Below are 15,435 nucleotides of genomic sequence, written 5' to 3' on the forward strand. Positions count from 1 at the left end.
CCACCAATCACCAATCACCCTCCCTCCACCCACCCTCCCCCCTCCTCTCCCCATAGAAACTAAAATACTTCTACTTTTAAATTGATTATAAAAAAAATTTAAAAACGAACATTAAAAAAAGAAGTCAGTGGAGTCTCTGACCAATGGCATTTCAAATCTGCTCATAAAAATCTAGTATTGTAGGTAAAGCTGAACATTGGCTACATTAACAGATATGTAAATCGGTATTCTACAAAAGTTTTAGGGCATTGAAACAAAGGGCCAGGATACTAGGATTATCAGATCACTTTTCCTTGTATCCTAGGTTCAGGAAAGCTTATATGAGTTAGGTGTTCAAGTGACCCAAATGCAAATGGTTATAAATGGTTTTTTAAAACCATTTAAAAAAAATTTAGGGGATACTTAAGAAATCAATAATTCAGTAAAATACCCAGTGAATCACCACAAATTTAAATCATTTCATTCATTTATGTGGACTCCAAATTGCTATGTTACCAAATAAATGACCTCAATTTTGTAAATATAAAAAGGAAGAAATCGGCCAAAATTCTCATAAGAAGACTATGTTTTAAAATAAAATTAACAGGCCAAGTATGGTGACTCACACTTGTAATCCTAGCATTCTGGGTGGCCAAGGTGGTGCTTGAGCTCTGGAATGTGAGATTAGCCAGAGCAAGAGTGAGACCCTGTCTCTACTAAAAATAGAAAAGCCAGCTGGGCATTGTGGCAGGCTGTACTTCCACATACTTGGGAGGATGAGCCAAAAGGATCTCTTTGAACCCAAGAGTCTGAGGTTGCTGTGAGATATGATGATGCCATGGTCCTCTCAGAGCGACAGAGTAAGACTCTGTCTCAAAAAAGAAAAAATAAAATTAATAGCTTTTAATAAAATTAAAATTGATATAAGCTAAGATTTATATAAAACTCAGATGCATAGGTACATTTCGTATAAAGTAAAAGAAAAGATACAATTAAGAATATTAATTTTAAGATAAAATAATTAATTATACAATATAGGCAATCCCTGAGTTATAGACATCTGAGATGGTTAAGTACAACTTGCACTTAGGAACACAGGCTATTACGGTAAGTTCCCAAGTTACAAACATCTGACTGAAGTATGGTTCACACTTATAAATGGAGGCTTTTACAGGTAAAAGGTAAATGCACCTATTCCAACTTACATAGAAATTCAACTTAAGAACAAACATACAGAACCTATCTCATTCTACTGGTAGTAAGATCAAACTGTGGTGGCACCTGTATTCCCTAAGAAGATTTCCTATCTTCAGAGACCTCTTGTCTTCCAGATTAGTTTTATAAATTCAAGAGAGGGAGTAGTATCTACTTTCTCTCAACAAAGGACAGTAAATTTCTTTTGGTAGTAATTTCTAAACTTAAGGTGTTTTTTATTTTGAAAACCTTATAGGTTGATTCCCCTATAGAAAGGCTAGACTTATTTCAACATTTTACTTCTTAAAAAAATGTAAATACCACAAGTCAATTATTGAGTAAGAAAAAATGGCTTATTAAAATACACCATCATTATTTCCTAGGAGGTATTATTTTAGCCACAGATGACAATGAGATTAAGAAACTTTGGTATACCTGATATTGCAATTGTAAATTAATAAAAATGTGTCAATTTTTAAACATAAAACATTTTTTCACATGCAAATTACTTCATACAAGTAAAATAACTGAAGTACATTTTATATACTCTTTACAAATATAAAACTACTTACCACCATTAACAGAGTATGATCTATTAATTGGAAAATGTGGAATATCTCCTTCATTAATTAATCTCATATCTTGTTCTCTCTGTAGCTCTCTGATTATTCCATCAAGAATGCTCTCATCTTGGTCATTAGTTTGCTGCCCAATTACCTGTTCTACCACCTCGCCATCACCTTAATGAGACCAAAGATAAAAAGTCACAAAATCACTTACACTTTAGTGTATCCTATAAATGTAGTAACTAATCTATAAATTTCCAGACAAATGATTTAAAACAAGATTAAAATAAAAATTAAGTACGTCAAATAAAAATTTTATTGAAACATTTACAATGTTTGACATATTAGCTTATGTTCGATTTAACCAAAGTTCTCAAATTACACATTATTATAAAGGCCTTATCATCATAAAGAATAGTCAGGTGTTACAGAAAAACATTTCAGTCAACAACAGACCTCACATATGAAAATGGTCCCATAAAATTAGAATAAAGCTGAAAAATTCCTCTTGCCTAGTAATGTCAAAGCCATGGTAATGTTGTAATGCTATGCATTACTCCTAAGTTTGTAGTGATGCTGGTATAAACAAAACTACTACACTGACAGTTGCATAAAAGTATAGCTTATAACAATTATTTATACTACATAAAATTTGATAATGATAATAATGTTTCTGGTTTATGTATTTACCATACTATATTTTTTATTATTATTTTATCATGCACTCCTACCTATTTAAAAAAAGTTAACTATGAAACAGCCTCAGGCAAGTCTTTAAGAAGGTGTTTCAGAAGATAATATTGTCATCAAAGGAGCTGATAGCTCCATGCTTATTACTGCCCTAATGATCGTCTAGTTGTACAAGATGTGGAGGCATAAGAGTGATATTAATGATCTCGACCCTATATAGGCCTAGGATAACATGTGTGGTGTTCCCTAGTTTTACACGTAAAAAAGATCATTCACCATGATCAAGTGGGATTCATCCCAGGGATAGAAGGATGGTTCAACATATACAAATTAATCGATGGGATATATTCTATCAACAGAACAAAATACAAATGTGATATTATCACTTCAATTGATGCTAAAAAAGCACTGGATAAAAGTCAAAATCTTTCTGATAAAATTCTTAAAAAATCGGGTATAGAAGGACCTTACCTCAACAAAATAAAAGCCATATAAGACAGACTCACAGCAAGTATCATACTGAATGGGGGAAAACTGAAAGCCTTTCCTGTAAGATCTGGAACAAGACAAGGATGCCCGTTTTCACCACTGTTATTCAACAAAGTACTAAAATTCTAGCTAGAACAACCAGACAAAAGAAAAAATTAAAAGGCATCCAAATTGGAAAGAAAAAAGTTAAATTATCCTTGTTTATAAACTGTGTGATCTTATAGAGAGAAACCTAAAGACTCCACAAAAAAACCCACTAGAATTGATAAACAAATGCAGTAAAATTTTAGGATACAAAATCAACATTAAAAAATCAGCTATGTTTCTATATGCCAACAACAGACAATCTGAAAAATAACTAAGAAAATAATACCAGTTACATTAGCTATGAATAAAACAAAATATCTAGGATTAAATTTGACTAAAGAAGTGAAAAATTTCTATAACGCAAACTTTAAAACATTGATGAGAGAGATTGAAGAGGACACAAATAAATGGAGCTAGAGGAATTAATGTTAAAATATAATTGGAAAAAATAAATACTGTTAATATATCCATACTACCCAAAGCAATCCATAGATTCAATACAATGCTCATCAAATAGGAGAAATGGAAAACAAACCCAAAAATTATACAGAACCACAAAAAGACCCAGAAGATCCATCCTGAGCAAAAAGAACAAAACTGGAGGAATCACATTGCCTGAATTCAAATTATACTACAGGGAGTTCTAATAACCTAAACATCATGGTACTGGAATAAAAACAGACACATAGACCACTGGAATAGAATACAGAACCCAGAAATAAATCCATATATATACATATATATATACACACACACACACGTGTAATATGCATATAATATATATGCACATATATAATATAAATTACATATATGTATGTATACATATATAACTTATAAACAAAGGTGCCAAGAACATACACAGTCTCTTCATACAAGATGTTGGGAAAACTACATATCCATATGCAAAAGAATGAAACTAGATTCTTATCTCTCTCCATACACAAAAGCACAATCAAAACAGATTGAAGACTTAAATTTATGACCTGAATCTAGGAAACTACTAAAATAAAACATCTGCCAAAGGCTTTAGGTCATTGGTCTAGGCCATAATTTTTTTGAGTAATAACCCCAAAGCATATGAATCAAATAAAATTGGACAAATAGGATGACATCAAGCTAAAAAGCTTCTGCATGGCAAAGAAAACAATCAACAAAAGGGAAGAGAGAATCTACAGAATGGAGAAAATTCTTGCAAACTATTCATCTAACAAGGGATTAATAAATAGAAGATATAAAGAGATCCAATAACTTGATAGGGGAAAAATCAAATAATCAAATAATCTGATTAAAAAACAGGCAAAGGATATCAAATAGACATTTCTCAAAAGAAGAAATAAAAATAGCCAGCAAGTATATACAAATGTGTTCAGCATCATTAATCTTCACAGAAATGCAAATAAAAATTATAATGAGATATCATCTCACCCAAGTTGGCTTTTATCAAAAAGACAGGCAATAACGAATGCTGATGAGGATATGGAAAAGGGGGAACCCTTGTATACTGTTGCTGGAAATGTAAATTATTGCAACAACTATGGAGTACAGTATAGAGGCTCCTCCACAAAACTGAAAATAGAACTACCACATGACTCAGCAATCTCACTATTGGGTATTCAGTCAACAATATTTAAAGGAGGAGAAATTAGTATGTTGAAAAGGCGTCTCCATTCCTGTATCTATTCCAGCACTATTAACAATAGCCAAGATTTGGAATCAACCTAAGTAACCATTAACATATGAATGGATAAAGAAATAATGGTAAATAAACATAATGGAATATCCTATTTATATATCCACAAAAATAATGAAGTCCTGTCATTTACAATGACATGGATGGAGGTGGAGAACATTATATTAAATGAAATAAGCCAAGCACAGTAAGACAAATATTACACATTCTCTCATATGTGGGAGCTATTAAAGACAATTGATCTCATAGAGACAAAAAGCAGAATGACAGTTACCCGAAGCTAGGAAGGGTTGCAGGGAGGAGGGAGCGTATAAATCTGGATGGAAATGGACAATAGGTCCAAAAATATAGTTATATAATTAGGTAGAATATAAAATAGTTGATAAAACAAAGTAACTATAAACAATAATTTAGGGTATACTTTAAAATAATGAAAAGAGTGGAATTGTAATGTTTCTAACACAAAGAAAAAGATAAATGCCTGATGTGTTGAATACCACTATTACTCTGATTTGATTAATTTCATTGTATGATGTATCAAAACATCACATGTACCCTATAATGATTAAAAGATATACAACTATTATTTACCCATATTTAAAAAATAAAAAGAAATAAATATAGAGGTGATGAATTTACTTTAAAAAGTATAAAATGAAAAACTTTTAAAATAGAAAAAAAGCTTACAGAATAAGGATATAAAGAAATAAATTTTTTTGCTCAGCTTCACAAACTGTGTTTTAAGCTCAGAGTTAGTCATTACAAAAGTAAAAGAAAAATTAAAATGTTTATAAAGTAAAAAAGTTACATTAAATTCATTATTGGAGAAAAATATAAATTTAGTATATCCTAAGTATATAATAGTTATAAACTCTAGTCTACAGTAAACTCTACGTTACTGTACACTATTCACCATTTACTGCCTCACCCACAACATATTCTAGTCCTCCAAGCTCCATTCATGGTAAGTATACTACTTTTTATCTTGTATGTCATATTTTTACTGTACCTTTTCCATGTTTAGATATATTCACACACACAGATATCACTGTTACAATTGTCTATAGTACTCAGTACAATAATATCCTGTATAGGTTTGTAGTCTAGGAGGTACAAGTTATACCAGATAGCCTAGGTGTGTAGTAGGTTATACCATTCGAGTTTGTGTAAGCACATTCGGTAACGTTTGTACAATGATGAAATCACCTATTGACACATTTCTCAGAACACATACCTTTCATTAAGCAATGCATGTCTGCAGGTGAAAGTCCTAAGTTTTATCCTATTTAGAAGTATACACAACATGTATGCATGCCAGTGCATGCACATACACTCATATACCCTCGGGAATCTTATCTCATTTATGTTTCTAAAAATTAACATTCCCATTTTATTTGCAAGCAAAAAAAACTATGGCTTTAATAGTATAAAATGATAAAGATGTATCCTTATCATTAAGCAAAATCTGATTGTAATTATTAAAATTAAGTATTTTAAAATAAATTTTCTTCATGGTATATTTTAAGTTAAAAGTCAAGAACAGAGATTTGAGTAAGGTTTAAACACATTTAACCACAGGTACCTAAAACAGTTTGCATCTTTCTTTTGTGAAGATTTCCTTTCCAAAATAAATCAAAATTATGATCCTTTAAATATTCTCCTTTGTTAACAGCTCAGTTTTTTAACAAGTAGAAAATAATTTTTATGATATACTGAAATTCAATGTTACTTCTGAATAAAAATTTTAATTTTTTTTCTTTCATAAATATATCATAGCCCTGGTTTTCTTTTCTTTTTTTTTGAGACAAGAGTCTCGTTTTGTCACCCTTGGTAGAGTGTCATGGCAATATCAGAGCTCACAGCAACCTCAAATTCTTGGGTTCAAATGATTATCTTGCCTCAGCCTCCCAAGTAGCTGAAACTACAGGTGCCCACAACTCCTGGCTATTTTATTTATTTATTTATTTTAGAGATGGGGTCTCTCTCTGGCTCAGGCTGGTCTTGAACCTGTGAGCTCAGGCAATCCATCCTCCTTGGCCTCTCAGAGTGCAAAGTTTACAGGCATAAGCTACCATACCCAGCTTAGCCCTTGTTTTCATCTTATCCTCTAGTCACATTAAATAGCATCTGACAGAGTAAGCAAATAATCACCTTTTAAAAAATGTACAAGAAATGAAATGTGATAAGATTTTTTTTATTCAGATGTTTTCAATTTTATCTCCCACTTAATAGTCAAACCTTTCCTCCTTGGTTAATGAATATGATATCACCAAAATAACTATTGGCACATATAAAATACCATTCCTCTACAAATATATATGACCAAAAGCATAAAAGTTATATGTAGCATTTCATTCTATAAAGGTCAATTCAAGCCTTAATTTACTAATTAAGAGATAAAATTCCATTTATCATTCAGTAACTTGCTATCTTATACCTGAAAAAAACCTACATGTACCAAACTAAGATACAAAGGCATTGTATGTGGGGGTATGAAGTAGAGAGGGCAAGTATATAGAGTGGAAATATGCTAACAAGATAAGACCAAGTTGCTGTAATAGAGAATAATCTATTCTAAAGCGTTATTCTACTATTCTCTCAACATGCATCACATTCACCTTTGCTTCTCCAATGTCTCCAAGATTTAGGGTTATGTAAATATTCATATCCACCAAAGTCCCAATAATTATTTGTATTTTAAACATGAAGATAGGTAAAGAGCTGCTTTGTAGTTAATGCTTTTTGAAATTTCCTCATCTAAGTTCCATTAACTATGGACTCTCAAACTAACATACCAATACTGTATGACCAATGGAATTTCGCCAACTTTGGCACATTAAAGTTAATACATTTAATCATTATTAAAAGTCAATAAATACTACCATGTTTCCCTGAAAATAAGACCTACCCAAAAAATAAGTCCTAGCAGGATTTCTATGCATTTGTTAAATATAAGCCCTACCCCAATAATAAGACCTAATGATGGGCATGGCTATGCAGCTATCTCCACAGCCATGCCATGCACTTCAGCGTGGAGTGGTAAGGAAAACTGGAATACCTTTTATCTGTCACAGCTCCTTTCTCCAGGCCGTTGGCACTTGCGCGTTCTGTGGTAACTGTAGTCGCAGGCATCCTATTGCGCACATGCAAATGGCTAGGGGATAGGAGTTCAAACATCACTAGCGCCAGCCTCACCAACGAGGTTGGCTCCCTGGTCAGGTTCCAGAAGAAGATGACTTAACCGTATTTGAATAAATGTAGATTATTGTATTATACTTAACAGAAATAAGACATCTCCTGAAAATAAGCCCTAGTGTGTCTTCTTGAGAAAAAAATAAATATAAGACAGTGTCTTATTTGGGGGGAAACATGGTATTCAATTTAAAGGTTTCTAAGGAGATCTTATCTGCTTGTATTTATTCTAACCCACTTATCCAGGGGAGATAAAGAATGAAAATGTACTCTGGTAAAGTAAAGAAGTTGTATACAACTGAAAAGTAATAGAATTAGTAGGTAAAATAATCTTCTTATAACTGACTCCAAAATTTAACAAAGTGTATACATCACAGAACAGCAGTAAGTATAACATTTTGGAAAATGTTTTACATTTATTTTTGGAGCGATAACATACCATTAGCTACATATCCTAGCTGTGGTATAAGTTGCTCATCTTTACAATTTTCCCGTCCTGGAACAAGGCGCTGGAATTTTGTAGGATGAGGATTTCCATCTACATCCACCAAAAATGGGGGAGGCATGAGGTGAGGAGCTTGTTGGGTTTGTTCATCCAACACATAGTTATTGGCATCACGGATAAGAGGTCGATAATCCGTGTGGAAGAACATCTGATCTGGAATCTTCATGACAAATTTTTAGTATTTAATATACACAAGAAATTTATAGATGAGCACTTACTTTTATTCCTAGAGCACAAGTGTTTTTCAAATCAGTTAATTTTTGCATTCCCTTGTAGTCCTTTGTTGTTGAATATATCTTCTAGGTAGAAGCCAATTAATTACCTAGCAAGTCACTCTATCATTTCTCCACAAAATCCTATAATCTGTATTACTTTTTGGTCCTGTTATCACCCTTCTGTAAGTATGATAGGAAAAAGTAGAGCAATAAACCAGCAAATAAAATTAGGTATTTATACTTAAATTGCAGAAATCATACAAACCTATATATCTGTGTTGTTCTTGTTTATTTTTAGTTATTTATTTAATTTTTTTATTAAATGATAGCTGTATGCAATGTTCTTCTTAGCAAAGTATATAGTTCTCAAATGAAAGCTACAACTAAATTCTGGTTTACTTTTATTTAAATGAGGATATATGAATTATAATATACATGGTGAGATAGGGAAATAATCAATCACATCAAAGATACTCAAAGGTGATACAAATGTTGAGCTACCCTCAATGTTTCTGAATTTTCTTCCAAATCTGATTCTATAATCTATCCCAAATTCACAGCTAAAATATAGAGCTAATTAAAGTAGCTTCCAAAGTATTTTAACAGGATCAATAATAAAATAGCTAACCAAGAAAATGAACATATTCAGTCACTAGCTATTCATTCCAAATTTATGATTAAGTAGATGTGATCGATTACTCTCTTATTATACCTGAAAGGCAATAGAGAATATTTTCTCAGTAAAAGGATTTCCTAATGAACTTTTATATCTCCATCATCCTGTGTCTCAATAGTGATTCCCAGTGCTAAGCTTCATGCTCTGGTAAGGATAAAAAACTTACCAAAAAAGATAATTTTCTTATTAACTGAAAGAACTCAAACAAAATTTGTGAATGATATAATACCAAATTAAAATCTACAAGAAAAATTAAATCTACTAACCTTTTCATAATATTTACTGCATCCAAAACCAAAAAGTAGCAAATGCCCATGAGAATCTGTACAGGCAAAATGGTTTCCATCTGGTGAAAATTTACAGTCAAACACTGCACCATGACCTTGGCCTTCAATCTGAAATTCAGAAGAATCTCTTTATGTTATCTTAAAAGTAATTTTCAAATATTAGGTAGGTGATAATGTCTTCTTGCTAATATCCCAGGTTCTGTGATACATGACTATTTCAATATAGTCTCTGGCTTCTGTAGCCAGAACCCTACTGAAAGAGTAAAGCTCTGACAAATATTAGGTAGAGTAAAATTGCAATGGATAAAATCAATCATTCCTAGCAATGTCATACTTCGTGAATTACCAAATGGGTGACTGTGGAGTTTAAAAAAGAACCAAATGTAACCAAATTGACAAAGATGCTATCTCAGCAAATATTATCTTCATATATTAAATGGCAATGTAATTAAGTCCTCAAATAATTATTGTGAAATTAGTGCACACAAATCAATTTTACTAACAAAAGACAGAGACATTATTAATGCTCTGGATCTGTATAATGCCTATAAAAGTAAGTTCAAAGGCTAACCAATGATTTAGAAATGTTTACTCAGAGTTATTCTAAGAGAGGGACATTAAAAATGGAGGATATGAGAATTCCCATCACTACAGAAGAGTATGTTCTACTAGGAGAACAGATAGCTCACCAAATTTTTCCATGGTTTGTATTAAATATATTTTAAGAGCATCCATATGTCCAAATTTGTGTTTTCAAACAACTTCTGATTAAGTCATATGAGGTTTCCCAGGGTCAGACGCAAGTATTACAGTTACTACCGTAATTCATAGACCAGGATTAATCGTTAATCTTTTATGATTTTGGTTCTCATATAAGTTATTCTCTACATGATTTTACTAATTTAAACACAGATAATAGAGGTTCCTTTACCTCATTTTTACTAGGTAAAAATGTGATTACCAAGCTATCACATGTTAATTTTAATTTGAACTAAACACAAACTTCCCTTACCATGTTAAAGTAATTACGAATTTTGGTCCCTCGGTCAAGGTCCCAAATAAAAATGTTCCCATCATGACCCGCTGAAAGAATGATCCTTTGATCAAATGGATGTGCTTCCAAAACAAATACTTCATCATCATGCCCCTATGATAAAATCAATATAAGAGAAAAGCAACATCATGTTTCTGGTTTATTTGGTCAAATGGTCTTGGAGCCTTATCAGTCTGGTTAAGATTAATCCATGCACACTAATTTAATAGCATTTATTATTATAGACACTACATGAACAATATAGTTAGTTAGAATTCCTTATAACTGCTGATTTGATAAAGTATTCAATGGACAGAAGACCCAGAAATGTTTTTAAAATAAAGATAATCCAAACAACTACACCTCATTAACTAGGCCCCTAAAATAGAATTAAAATATTTAGGATCCTGCTATTTTAAAAGCCACCGAAAATGCAACAAACAGAATCCTTTCCTTAATGCACAATTCTGCCACCATGGTAACAGACAAAAACTTCCATTGTTCTTCAGCACTCTGTATTACTGGTATTTAAACTGTATTTTGGGAGGCCCTAGGATACATTCCAAGGATAGAGCACAGTGGCTGTGCTCTAGAACTGCTTCATACTTGATAAGTTCATCTGAAAAACAGCTTTGCTACAAAAAAATCCAAAAACCAATGTTCTATGTTATATGTTTCCCTTCTAGTAAATAAATGTTTATCAGTATGTGGAGATGTTAGATCAAGAGTCATGAAACTATAGCCTGTAGTCCAAATATGACTACCAGATTTGTTTGCACATATAGCTTATGAACTTAGTTTTTATATTTTTTAAAACTTGCAAAAAATCCCCCACAAAACACAAATATAACTAAGAATATGAAATAGAAACTGTGAAAAGTCTAAAATACTTACTATCTAGCCTCTTAAAAAGTTTACAGATGCCCGCTTTAAGATCATTGTTAATTTTCCTCAAACTTAACTCTACTAGTAATATATCATAAAGTATATTACTAATAACAGTCTACAAGTCTTAGAAAAATACAGAGAACATCCTCAAGCTGCATTTCACTTAGGAACACACCTGCAAATTACATATCAGGAGCTTCTAAAAATAACCATACACTGTGAACCTCAAAAGTGCCATTTTATCCCAAATCATGGTATAAAATTTAGAACAATAGAGTATCCTATAATACTTCCATTAGGGACAACCACATGCATAGCTTATTAATAAGTAACTGGAGACAGGTTCAGAATGTACAGTTGAGTAGGTAAAACCCCATTACAATAAATATAATTGCAAATAAAGTTTACCTAAACTCCTCAGTGATTACTGAAAGGTTCTTTCTTTGATATAAGAAAATCCCTTGCTCAATAATCAATTTGGTATAGCAAATATCTTCTACTATGTTTTTGGGTTTTTTTTCCCTTTGGCCGGAGCTGGGTTTGAACGGACCATCTCCAGCATATGGGGCCAATGCCTTACTCCTTTGAGCCATAGGCACTGCCCTATCTTCTACTTTGTCAAACTCAAATGATAGCAACACAAATACTTCAGTGTACACTGGGGATTTTAATTTTTTCGTCACATGCCTTAAGATAGGGTATAGTCATTTTATCATGGGGAACAAAATCTAATCAAAATTAGTGATGTCTTAACATATATCATGTCATAAAATAGATTTATTAAGCACTCTCCTATTTTCACCACCACTACTCAAGTCTAAATTATCCTTCTGGCTACCATCATAGACTCTACAGTCTATCTGAAGTCACTCTTACCTCATTCCAATCTATTTCCTGTACTATGATCAGAATTAGAATTATAAGGTACTTTCAAAAGTAAAACTCACATGTCATTACTTTGCTTTAAGTCTTTAATGGTTTCCTACTTGCATTAGAATAAATCCTGCAAGATCCTAAATGGTCTGGTCGCTCTCTCCTTTTCTTGTCTTAATCTGGTGAGACTGTTTCTGTTCTCTGTGCTCTAACCAAATTGGCTTTTTTTCAGCTCTCATTCACCTCAGGACCTTTGCATATGCTGCTCCCTCTTCCTAACCTCCTCCCATATGTGATTTACCAAATACATGTTGACTCCCACATACCATGTATGAGGAAAGAAACAAGAAAATATCAGGTAAAGGGCAGGCACGGTGGCTCACACCTGTAATCTCAGCACTTTGGAATACTAAGGCAGGAGGATTGCTTAAGGCTAAGAATTCCAGACCATCTGGCCATCAGTGAGATCCCACCTCTACAAAAAATTTAAAAAATAGCTAGGCATGATATCATATGCCTGTAGTTTCCAGCCATTCGGGAGGCTGAGACAGGAAAATGATTTGAGCCCAGGAGTTGAGGCAGCAGTGAGCTATGATGATGCCACCGTACCCTACCTTGAGCAACAAAGTGAGACCCAGTCTCAAAATTTAAAAAAATAAAAAGAATAAAGACAATAAATAGGAGGTGCCTGTGGCTCAGTGAGTAGGGTGCCAGCCCCATATATTGAGGGTGGCGGATTCAAACCCAGCCCCAACCAAACTGCAACAAAAAATAGCCAGGTGTTATGGAGGGCACCTGTGGTCCCAGCTATTCAGGAGGCTGAGGCAAGAGAATTGCCTAAGCCCAAGAGCTGTAGGTTGCTGTGAGCTGTGATTCCAGAGCACTCTACTGAGGGCAACAAAGTAAAACTCTTGTCTCTAAAAAAAAGAAAAAGAAAAGAAAAGAAATAAAATATCAAGTAATAATAAACATTCATGAAAATAAATCAAAGTTATGTAATAAGACTAATACTGAGAGGGTATGTTGGATTGTTTGATTAGAGAAGACCTAATCAAGGAGGTGACATTTAAGCTGAGTAATTCCTACTTACATTTCAAAACTTAACCCGAAGTTCACTTCCTTAGGAAGCTTTCTCTAATTTTACCAGATTAGATCTGGTTACCTTATTAGAAACTTGCATTCTATCTTGTCCTTTTCTTTCTTAGACTTATCTAAATAAATTTCTTCTCTCTTAATAGGCTGTCAACTCCAGTATGATAGGGCTCTGTTTAATTTACCATTTATTTCTAATACTTAGTGTCTGGCACATAGTTTGTGTTCAAAAAGCATTTGCTGAATAGAACTTTACACTTAAAGACCCAAATCATTGTTCTAAATCATTAAAACTAAAATATAAGTCCTGTACCCAAACTGAGTAAACTTGACTTTTGCAAGGACTTAACACAGTCTGTCCTAAAATTCCTTCAGTAAAATTCACAGATGACCTGTGAGTCAATCCACAGGAAGAGTGCCACTGAACAGGACTGTAAACTAAGGTATTTATTAAGACAGAATTTTACATGGATCTATAAAACTAGGAGCTACAAGAAGGCTTTTCAAATTGTAATTAAAGAGTTACAGAATTATATTGTCTAATATTGTAGTTGATAGCCACATGTGGCTATTAAACATTTGAAGTGTAACTAAAAAGAACTGGGATGCTCAGTAAGGGTAAGATACATACTGGATTTCAAGGATGTACTATGAAAAAAACCAAAATATTTAATTAATAATTTTTATATTAATATGTATTAAAATACAGAAGACTTGGGAGGTATATGAAAGATAAACTGGAAATCCTCCCCAAATCAAACAAAACTTTAGAAACCTCAGCTGCATTAGACTAAGATTATTTCACATAGGAAGTAGTCAAGTAAGGATGATGGTATGGTATATTACAAATGAACGCTGAGTTGAGTCACAAGAATTTATTTCTTATCTGAACCCTAATACTCACTACTATATAAATCATATGGCAATCCCTTGGCCTTCTCTTCTTAAAATTATTATGAATTGATAGTTTTACCAGAAAAGAAATAAGGCTTTTAAAGTGAATTTAACCTGAAGTCAACCAATATTACAATAAACTTACAAATATCAATTCTACCCATGAAATTTCCCTATCAAGTTTTCATACCACAAATGTTGCAGCCTTTTATTATGACAAATATATTTTTAATGAGAAAAAAGGTGCTTTATAATCCTACTTCTTTCTCTTACCGTGTTTCCTCGAAAACAAGACGTACCCAAAAAATAAGCCCTAGCAGAATTTCTATGCATTTGTTAATATAAGCCCTACCCCAATAATAAGACCTGGTGATGGGCATGGCTATGAAGATATGCAGCATAGTTATGCCATACATTTCAGCTCAGAGAGGGAAGACATCCCCTGAAAATAAGCCCTGGTATGTCTTCTTGGAAAAAAGAAATATGAGACAGTATCTTATTTTCAGGGAATCATGGTACCTCTATTTGTTGTATAAACTAATCACTGAAGGTATTATATATGATACCCTTATAATATGAGGTAAGTTCCTCCCCCAAAATAATAACAATAAAAATTTCAACTCCTACTAAAAATGAAATAACTTATAGATACTTGACTGGATACTCTAACATAATAGATAAATGACTATAAGGATCTTGGAAATATTTCATACTTGCTTTTAGCAGGTATACCTTTAGCAGTTATATCACCTCCATTTTGCAGAGATACCTGCAACAGTGGGCCCACAAATAATTACTCCACAAAAGGCTAGTAGTAAGTCACAGAAAAAATTAGAACTTAAGTTTCCTAGAATAATGTACTTTTAATATTTTAATTACTCTAAAAATAAAATACTTACAGATAAAGTATGAAGAAGCTGCCCTGTGATAGAATTCCATACTTTCAAAAGGAAATTGTTTACTGCCGTAGTAACTGTGGTATCATAACGATCCCATGCCACCATAGTCACCTTAAGTTTAGTGACCTTATCTTCTCCAGATGGCAAATTATTCCTAAACAAAACAATTTATAGCATTCATACCTT

At 32.7% G+C, this 15,435-nt stretch overlaps 1 protein-coding gene across 1 annotated transcript in view; it reads right to left on the reverse strand.

Moving 5' to 3' along the window:
- The window catches only part of BRWD3 (bromodomain and WD repeat domain containing 3), a 175,390-nt gene that overhangs the window by 69,534 nt on the left and 90,421 nt on the right, over positions 1-15,435 (reverse strand). Inside the window, exons 14-18 of the mRNA XM_003803556.3 lie at positions 15,250-15,403; positions 10,583-10,717; positions 9,550-9,678; positions 8,327-8,552; positions 1,746-1,913 (exon numbers count right to left, since the gene is read on the reverse strand). Coding sequence (XP_003803604.1) covers positions 1,746-1,913; positions 8,327-8,552; positions 9,550-9,678; positions 10,583-10,717; positions 15,250-15,403 — 812 coding nt within the window. The remainder of the gene's footprint in view (positions 1-1,745; positions 1,914-8,326; positions 8,553-9,549; positions 9,679-10,582; positions 10,718-15,249; positions 15,404-15,435) is intronic.

This window comes from Otolemur garnettii, unplaced genomic scaffold (assembly GCF_000181295.1).
Source record: "Otolemur garnettii isolate 467f Iridium unplaced genomic scaffold, OtoGar3 scaffold00332, whole genome shotgun sequence".
Classification (NCBI taxonomy): Eukaryota; Metazoa; Chordata; class Mammalia; order Primates; family Galagidae; genus Otolemur; species Otolemur garnettii.